Genomic DNA, 9,741 nt, shown 5'->3' with positions numbered 1-9,741 from the left:
AAACTCGCTTATATTTTTGCAAAGCACTTTTGACAAATAAACCTGATTCGACGTCCCATTGCAAAATCTAAGTCGCATGATTGGCATGATTAGCAGTGCATATAGGAAGTATGTGTGAAGCCTATGAAGGTTATTTTCGTTTAATAGTTTCTATAGTCAGTCAAATGAAATCAATGACATGGTGTTGATCGACATCTTGTGTGTAAAATCTAATAACGATAACGTTTGATTTATTTTCAGTGTACTGTTTCAATATTAACGCCATGAACGTAGAACCACTCGTCTTTAACGCGCTTTACCGGATTTATGAGGATTCGACGGAGTTGAGCTTTGGAACCTGCTTCTTCCAGGACTACAATCAGGTCTTAGACTTAGACTACTTTCTACTACTATGCTGTTTCTCAGTTCCTTCGGTTCCGAAATGTTGAATAATTGGATCAATCAGTCTAGGCTCATAAATTTTTGAATTTTGGATCAATTTGACTCCATGGAACAAACATTAGATTAACGGATTAACGTACTGCTGAATTTTTCACTTTGTATTGAATCATCTATATAGACTACCTTTCCATTATATTTTGAGATCTCTATTAATGAGTGAATTTGTATTCCTATAAAAAAAAGTGTCCATTAAAGTTAATTGGTAAAATCTCAATCATTTGATTGTTACAGGTGCAAATTGATCGTGCTGCCATTTCTTACATTTCCTCTGCACCACCTGGTTGGTTACATGTCGGTGTCGGTGGTTGACGGGGTGCTCCTAATGTTTTCAAATTTCGTTTTACGCCACCATTCTTTAAACTTCTGTACACTGCGTCCCATGCGTCCTTGTTTATGAAAAATTCTCTTCAGAAGTCCCTTTTCACATGCCACTTATATCGCACTCGTTTTGTGTAGAAAACCAAGGGAAGAAGGAGCCTCCAATAACCAGCATGTTGGTGCAGCTGTTGGCATTTGCGAGTAGATGTGGGATAGGTATCGCTTGAATGTTACACATGAATCTAGGAACGAACCGGTGTTTTTTTTGTTCTTCGCTTTCCCGTGTCCTTTTCACTTATAGGTATCTCCTCGACGGCAATATCCATAATAAATGAATGCACTTCATCCAAGTAGGCAGGCAACATGCGTTCGGCAGGTATCGTAGCGTGTGAACGTATTTCCTGCCGTTTCTGAGTCCTGCTATAATAGCGTATGTGCGCGTGTTCCAATTCCCTGCCCAAGTGAACCGTGTCCTTTTCCTCCGTGGAATAGAATTGTACTTTATCTTACATAGGAAATGAAAGTTGAAGTTCAGACCGTGCCGGTCGTCATTCAGTTTGTAGATATTTATGCAGCAACACAAACACAGCCAATTCAACAAGCGGTCGTTGCCGTGGGTGATCCTTGAATTTGCGCCCGAAGGGATCCCCTCAGTCTGACTAGGTCTGTGTCGACGTGAACTCCTTTCGCTGCTGCTAGTTTTGTCCAAAGAAATGCCAACGTTCAGAAAACCGAGCAAAAAGGCGAATAGTTATGAGATTTTAAATAACAACGTAGACTATGGCTCCCGGACGATCGATCGTATGCCCAGGGCCTACTGCGATCGAGCCAGTCCCTATCGGGGACGGGTGGAGTTTGGCGAGAAAACACGGCGGGCATGCGGAAGTGTGATGTCGTTTTATCTGTGCGCGTGTAAAGCGATTTTCGTGGGCGATGTCGCGACGGGCAAGAGCTCGCTGGTAAATCGATTTTGCCATGAAATTTTCGATGGAGACTACCGCGGTACGATCGGGGTGGATTTCGAGGTGGAGAAATTTCACGTGTTGAGCCATGCGTACAGTTTGCAGATGTGAGTTTGTTGGAATTCGAATTTTTTTTTAGAGAGTCGATTGGTGTGAATTTGGTTCTTTTGACAGATGGGATACAGCAGGCCACGAGAGATTCAAATGCATTTCCCAGGCTTACTATCGGAATGCGAACGTCATCGTGGTTGTGTTCGACCTGACGCGAGCTGAATCGTTGATGAATGCCCGGAGGTGGTTGGACGATGCTATGAAGCTGAATCATCTGGGAGCTTTGAAGTTCTTAGTTGGGACTAAGAAGGACCTGTTGGTACGATCAACGATCCCTGATTGGTTCGTTTGAATCAACATCTAATGGAATCATCGATCGGTATTTACAGGACGACCACTCCTTGCTGGCCGTGGAAAGGGAAGCAGAAACTATGGCAAATGACCTGCAGGCCGAATACTGGTCCGTGTCCGCCCAAACGGGGGAAAATGTTACCCAATTGTTCCAAAGACTCACTGCCTTGGCGTTCGATTCGGCCGTCCAGCGATTGATGGATCCCAACAATCCGGTCGTACACCCCAGCGGAAATAGTCTGCTAAGTATGCTTAAGCTTAAATTTTCCAACACACATAATAAATTCTTTTCAATTTCTTTCAGACCTCTACTTCCTCAAAAAGGACGAAAAAGACAAAAAGCTGAAAAAGTGTTCCTTCTGTAAAATAAATTAATTTATTCATCCAAGTTTACCGTGGCTTTCATTGTGACGTTTGACATCATTCCATAGTAGAAAAAAAAAACAATCAATTCAAGATGCAGTCCGATCCCAGGGGTGAAGGAATTTCGTCATTACAACCCCCAGATTTAAGCCAACTGAACCGGAGAAAATGCGTTGCATTCCGGCCCCGAACGATTCCGTCAATCGATGAACCAGCCAATCCCTGCCCATTTGCGTTCCAAGTGAAAGAGCGAGTCAGCTGTCGCGAGACACAGGAAGTAAATATTTCCCTTGGAAACCAATTCCCGATGCCACCGGGGTGGGACCGTACCTTTTCAAACTTCGTAGACTTGCTTTGTTTGTATTTAATGTTTGAAATCGTGCGTCCAACGGTTACGCGCCTGCCAAACGGCAACAGTTGTTGGTCGCTAGAGGGTTTAGTATAAGAGAGGAGCGGACTGGCTGGTTTTGAACCAAACGAACTGTCAAATCCAGAACCAATCGCACTGTGCCTATATCTTGATTGTATTGGCAGTGTTGCCAGAAATCATCTAGCCATAGGTTGCCAAGACAGTTTGTTTTGAATTCGCTCCTCTCTTATACTAGACCCTCTCTAGTCGCTATATACCTCGTAGTGAACAGGATTCCCCTTATTTCTTCCACGGTGTGCTGTTGAATAGGTTGTTATCGACGAAATCGATTATACACCTCGATGTCTGAAGTCGGCTAGATGGAGAGAGGATGTGAATGAAGAAAGTAAAGTCCCTAGGGTAAAGTACAGCTGGGATCAGTTGCGGCAATTGTATCCGGAAGGTGGCGAGGAGAGCTCCAAGTCGGATCCGAGAAAGCCGGCGATTGTTTGTTCTGTTGAGACCTTAGGATTATACGGCGAACCGGTGGAAACGATGGAGGAAGCTGCTCAGGTAAGTGCATTGGCTATGGTGGCAGTCAACGCTCTCGTGTTTTGGAGTGAAATGGTGATTTTAGCTTTCATCGATTTGAAAACGATTGTAAAAGTTGAAATCTGCAAACTTTAGGGAAGTCTGGGAACTTCTTAAATTCAACTAAATTCAGGGAAGTCTTGGAACTACAAAAATATACTGTCAACGTCAGTGAAGTTAGCGTTCTTTAGTAAAATCTGCTTATGCCAGGAAAAATCTATGAACTTCAGGAAATCACTGAAAATATTAGGGATGTCTGTGAACCTAAAAAAACTGTAAATTTATTAGAAAACTGGTAACTTCCGGAACGTTCTACAAACATGCGAAAAATTGCGAAACAACATGAAGGCTTAGTAAACTTCAAGGAACTTTTTTAAACTTAACGAATATTATGCACACTTCGGAAAATTTTAACGAATTTAAGAAAATGTTTTAGAAAAGTTCTACGTGATTCAGGAAAGTCTGTAGATTTCTGAAAAATTCATCAAAATTCAAGGACGAGAGTTCTTAAAGCTATAAAAAAATTATGCTAACTTTAAAAAATCTGCAAAATGCGAAGCCTTCCGGAAAATTTTGTGAACTTTTAGAAAAATTCAGAGATCTACATGATAGCTCAGCAATTTCAGAAAAAATCTGGTGACTTCAGGAAAGTTCAGCAAAATTCTGGTACCTTCAGAAAAGTTCAGCGAACTTCAAGGAACTTCAGGATTATTCTGAAAACTAGTAAAAAAATTAATAAAATACTGGAAAGTTTTGAAAAGTTCAGAAAACTTTTATCAACTCGAATAATATTCTGCGGGCTTCAGTAAAGTTCAGCATATTTTTGGGAAGTTCTAAAAATTCAGGAAAATTCTGCAAATTTCAGGAAAAATCTGTGAATTTCAAGGAAGTCTGAAAACTTTATGAAACTTCAGAATTTTTTTCTAAATTATAGAAAGTCTGCGAGCTTCATGGAAATTTACGAACCTATGTGAAGTCTGAGAATTTCTGGGAAATTCTGCGAATTTCATAGGAATTCTGCTAATTTAAAGTGGAAAGAGCTTCCCTAAGGTTCATGGAAAAACTTCCCTGAAGTGTTTTAACGAAGTTTACTGAAGTTTTAGAAAGAGCTTCCCTTGTTCTCTGGGAAGAGTATTTCAGAAGATATGAGAAGAACTTTTCTGGAGTTCTGGGAAGAACTTTTTTGGAGTTCTGGGAAGAACTTCTCTCAAGTTCTGGATAAAACTTTCCTCAAGCTTTGGGAAGAGCATCTCTGAAGTTCTGGATAGAACTATCCTGGATTTCTTGGAATAATTTTTCTGTAGTTCTCAGAAGGACTGTTCTTTAGTTTTGGGAAGAGGGTTTCCTGAAGTTTTGGGAAGAACTTTCTTGATATTCTGGAAAGAACGTTCCTAAAGTTTTTGGGAAGAATTTCCCTGGAGTTCTGGGAAAAAAATTTCTAAAATTCTGGGAAGAACTTCCATCAGGTCGATGAGCTTCATTAAAACTCTGCGAACATCAGAAAGTTTCCAGGATCTTCTAGATAGTTTTGAAAGGTTCAGAAAAATTTCAAGAATTCCAAGAAAATTCTGCGAATTTCAGGAAAGCTTCTACTAACTTAAGAAAATTTCAACAAACTTCTGGAAAGTTTTGAAAATTTCAGAAAATTTTCAAGAACTCCAGGAAAATTCTGCGAATTTCAGGAAAGTTCAGACATTTTTTGGAAAGTTCTGCAAACTTCGCAAAAATTCTGCAAACTTCGCGAAAATTCTGAAAATTTCAGGAAAAATCTGGGAATTTTATAGACGACTGTGAACTTCAAGTAAGTCTACGAACTTCAGGAAAATTTCACTCAATTAAAAAAAGTCTGCGAATTTCTGAAAAATTCTGTGGATTTCAAAAATATTCTGCCAACTTAAGTAAAGGCGGCAAACTACATGAAAATTATGAGAACTTTAGTAAAGTCTGCTTCCACTAGGAAAATTTTGTGGAGCACGTAACAGGGAAGTCAGTGAACTTAATTTTTTAAAAATAATACCAGATCAACTTGAGGCTTTGAAAAAAAATATGAGGACTTCAGAGGGGCCTAAGATCATTTGTTGGTTTTTAAATATTTTCTGATCATCCTAGTATCGTTGGTGAAAATCAGAGAGACTTGATTTAAATTGTTGAACAGCTGAACTTCAGAAAAAAAACCTGATCAACCTGAAGACTTGAAAAAATATCCTAAAATAAACTTCGGGAAAATCCTTTACAGAACTATAGAAAAGCTCTATCCACAACTTGAGGCAAATTTTTCCCAGAACTGAAGGAAAGTTCTTCCCAGAATTTTATAACTGTTTTTCCCAGTACTCCAGGGATATTCTTCTCAGAAACTCAGGGATTATCTTCCCAGAATATCAGGATAGCCTCTTTCCAAAACTTCAAAGGACTTCTTCCCAAAACTTCAGAAAAGTCCTTTTCAGAACTACAGAAAAGTTGTTCCAAGAGCTCCAAGAAGTTTTATCCAGAACTTCAGAGTTGTTCATCCCAAAGCTTGAGGAAAGTTCTATCCAGAACTTTGAGAGAAGTTCTTCCCAGAACATCAAAAAAGTTCTTCTCAGATTTTCAGAAATGCTCTTTTCAGAGCTCCAGGGAAGTGCCTTCTTAAACTTCAGGGAAGTTTTTCAATGAACTTTAGGGACGTTGTTTCCAAAACTGTAGGAAAGTTCTTCCAAGAGCTTTAGAGAAGTTTTGTCCAGAACTCAGGAAAAATGTTTCCCATATCTTCAGGCAAGTTTTTCCCAGATTTTTAGGGAAGTTCTACCTAGATCTATAAGGAAGTTCTTTCTAAAACTTCAGGAAAGTTTTTCTCAGAACTTCAGTAAAATTTTCCCTGAACTTAAGGGACATTCTTCCCAGTAATTTAAGAAAGTTCTTCCCAGAACCTCAGAAAAGTTCTTCCTACAAGTTCAGGGAACTACTTCCCACTAATCCAGGGAAGTTCTTTCCATAACTTGAAAAGAAGTTCTTTCCAGACCTTTAAAGAAATTTTTCAGAGAACTTTAAGGAAGTACTTCCTATAACTTTAGGAAATGTTTCCCAGGACTTCAGGGATTTTCTTCCCAAAACTTTCGGGAAGTTCTTGCCAGAACTTAAGGGAAGCTCATCTTGAAGTTGAGAAAAGTTCATCCTTTAGGGAAGTTTTTCTCAAAACTTTAGGAAAGTTCTTCTCAGAACTTCAGAAAAGTTCCTCACAAAACTTCAGAAAAATTCTTCCCAAAATTTTAAGGATGTTCTTCCCAGAACTTGAGGGCAGTTCATCCCAGAGCACGAGGAAAGTTCTTCCCTTAGCTCGAGGCAAATTCTTCCCAGCACTTGAGAGGAGTGATTCCCTGAACTTGAGAGAAGTTTTTCTCAGAACTCCAGGGAACTTGTTCCCAATATTTCAGGGGTTTACGTTTCTGGAGTTTTGGTAGGTTCATCCACGAACTCTAGAAAAGATCAACCATTAACCTCCGAAAAGTTCTTCCCATAAGTCCAGGAAAATTCTTCCCAGAACTTTTGGAAAGTTCCAATAATTTTAGGAAAAAATCAAAGACTTCGAACATTCCCGTAATTCTACAGAAATTTCCCAAGCTTTATTGGAGCAACAAGGACTTAAAAAGTGTTTCCAGAATTTCAACAGAGCTCCCAAAAAATCTGAAAACTACGATGGAGTTCCCAGAGCCTCAACGGGCTCATTACAACTTCTTCGGCATTTACAAAACTTTATAAAACTTCTGTGAATTTCATAAATTTTTTAACGAACTTCTGGCAAGTTTTGAGGAACTCCAGGAAAATAGCCTTGAATGCCTTGAACCACCTCAGTACTTCTATCTTGTTGATATTAGTTGTTTTTTTCTAATATGCAAAACCTACCTCCTTGCAGGCCCCCGACAAGGTGGAAGCATTCGACCTGGACCAGGAACCGGACTTTAGCGGTGTGATCGACCGTCGCAGCCCATCGCTGGAGAAGGACGCCAAAACCTACCACGTGAAGATCCTTCTCACGGAAACCGACGACATCATCCTGTACGAAGCTGCCAGTCACACCGTGGCGAAGGATTCCGACGAAGCGCCCCTGGTCGAGCAGCAGAACATCTACTACGACACGAAGAAGAAGAACCGCCGCACGGCGATGGCCGCAGCGGAAGCACAAACGCCCGAAATGCTGCTCAAGTCGCGTGCCGTCAATACGGAGCGGATCAGGAAGCAGGAAGTGGCGTCGTTCGTGTCGAACTATGACATGTACGATACGTACAACGATCTGGAACGTCACACGAAGGAGATTGACCTGGCGGAAGCGGCGTCCAAGATCGAGATTACGACGTACTCGCGCGAGGGAATGGAGAATATTATCGATATGTTGAACAAGAGCGAGAACTTCCACCTTTCGTCGATGATTTTGCAGCGCTTGTTGGCCGGAAATGTGTACCGGGAGAAGCAGAAACGATTCCGGAACATGTATATGCCGGACCCGTTGGATAAGAATGCAAAGTACTTGTACAGGTTGGAGACACTGTGGACGTACAAGTCGCTGGAGACGACGGGAAAAGCGGTGGCCAGTGCGAGTTGGTGTCCGGCAAATGGAGACATCGTAGCCATCGCATATGGGATCTATGGGTTTACGAATTTCGATCTTCGGAGCAAAGGGTATGTGTGCGTTTGGAGTATCAAGAATCCGGTGAACCCGGAGAGGCAATACCATTTTTCCGTTCCGGTGACGTCGGTTGCGTTCTCCAAAAAAACTCCGCAGTTGTTGGCCATCGGGCTGTACGATGGATCGGTGCAGATTTGGGACATTATGGATAACTCGAAGGTACCGGTGGGTGTTTCGGAGCGAAAATCGTCTCCCGGGTTTGAGCCGATTTGGGATATCGGTTGGATCGAGTCGGATGATGATTTGGATCAAATTCTGACAGCTTCCCAGGATGGAACGATCATGAAGTATACTTTGAACATCGGCCACTATCTGATCGGGTTTACGCAGCTGAAACTGGATCGAGTTGAGTGCGAAACGGAGGGCATTCAGGTGGAGAAGAAACAGGATAGTATGGAGGCGGATCGTCACCCGCAGGCGTTGAGCTTGACAATACATCCTGTTCGGAAGGACATCTACTTTATCGGAACGGATGAGGGTTGCGTTCACAGATGTTCGGTAAACTACTCGTATCAACATTGCGGTGTGACCCGTATGCACAGTGGTGGAGTTTTCTCAATCGAGTATTCTCCGTGGAGTCCGAAGATCTTCCTGACCTGCGGTGGTGATTGGTGCATTCGGATTTGGATCGAAGATATCAAGGAACCGATCATAACCTTATCGTCGGGGTTTGGGCCTATCCAGACAGCCCATTGGTCCCCGGTTAACTCGACGATCATCGTTAGTGTGACACAGGACTCGGTGCAGCTGTGGGATCTGAAGAAACGGATGCAGAAGCCAGCTTCCTATACGACGTTTGGTGATGCGGCCCTGACGATCGCCAAGTTTACAAATTGCGGACGAAGCCTTCTGGTCGGCGATAGCGACGGACGGGCGTACATTTGTGCCCTGGAGGATATGCCCTTTCCGCCACACTTCCAGTACGATGAGCTGAAAAAGGCTCTGTACAGAAGTTTGATTTGCAAGCCCGCTCTGTTGAAACTGGTCCGGCGGTGCGGATATTTGGGTTATTGAAAGTAGCGTGATGGTTTGATTGATTGCGGTTTAATGTGCCGGCATTTTGATTATCTTGTCATTTTGTGTGAGTATTTTTAATCAGAAGTGACGTAGTGAAAATCCTGTTTATTGAAATAAATCATATACCTAGAATTCAGAACGTTACAGTTAAATTTATAATCAGAAGGAATCAGTTCTGTGTGGTCCCATTATCTAAGCTAATGAGTGCTAAAAGATCTCCTAAAAGCCATTCACAAGTCGTCAAATTTAAGTTAGATCTGATTCATAATCGTTCACAATCGCGTTTGGATTCGAATTTTATGGGTTTTGTTTATTGGCAGTTATTGACAGTGGCGGAGCGGATGGGAATTTGGGCATTCAGAAGCACTGGAGTTTCCATCTATAAAAGAATTCTCCTCTGGACCTAGATGGCTATTATGGTTAGGTCTAGATCTTGATGACACTTTTCTTTTATGATGAATTTCTGGAATTCCTGCAGTCGATCTTTTATTCCTTGAAATACATGCAAATAAATACATGTAATTATGCAATGAGCTATTTTCGTCTATTCTCCTTCGTTTGAAATCCGGCTACGCCCATGCTCATCGGCTACCCCTTTCCGTTGGTAAACATTTTAACTGTCATCCAGGACCGATCAC

At 41.6% G+C, this 9,741-nt stretch overlaps 2 protein-coding genes across 2 annotated transcripts; both read left to right on the top strand.

The window, feature by feature from the left end:
* The first annotated feature begins 1,352 nt into the window (after positions 1 to 1,352).
* LOC135715311 (ras-related protein Rab-36-like) lies at positions 1,353 to 2,513 on the top strand. Its single transcript, XM_065238628.1, has 4 exons — positions 1,353 to 1,828; positions 1,896 to 2,118; positions 2,162 to 2,369; positions 2,428 to 2,513. The coding sequence occupies exons 1-4, from the start codon at positions 1,473 to 1,475 to the stop codon at positions 2,496 to 2,498; spliced, it is 858 nt and encodes a 285-aa protein (XP_065094700.1). The 5' UTR covers positions 1,353 to 1,472; the 3' UTR covers positions 2,499 to 2,513.
* An 804-nt stretch (positions 2,514 to 3,317) lies between these two features.
* LOC135715316 (dynein axonemal intermediate chain 4-like) lies at positions 3,318 to 9,139 on the top strand. Its single transcript, XM_065238630.1, has 2 exons — positions 3,318 to 3,408; positions 7,316 to 9,139. The coding sequence occupies exons 1-2, from the start codon at positions 3,391 to 3,393 to the stop codon at positions 9,098 to 9,100; spliced, it is 1,803 nt and encodes a 600-aa protein (XP_065094702.1). The 5' UTR covers positions 3,318 to 3,390; the 3' UTR covers positions 9,101 to 9,139.
* Positions 9,140 to 9,741: the final 602 nt, after the last annotated feature.

The sequence above is a fragment of the Ochlerotatus camptorhynchus genome, unplaced genomic scaffold (assembly GCF_037179485.1).
Source record: "Ochlerotatus camptorhynchus isolate MF236.1 unplaced genomic scaffold, CSIRO-AGI_Acam_v1.1 ptg000849l, whole genome shotgun sequence".
NCBI classification, from domain to species: Eukaryota; Metazoa; Arthropoda; class Insecta; order Diptera; family Culicidae; genus Ochlerotatus; species Ochlerotatus camptorhynchus.
Note: the sequence above shows the minus strand (reverse complement) of the source record. Positions and strands in the feature narration are given on the sequence as shown.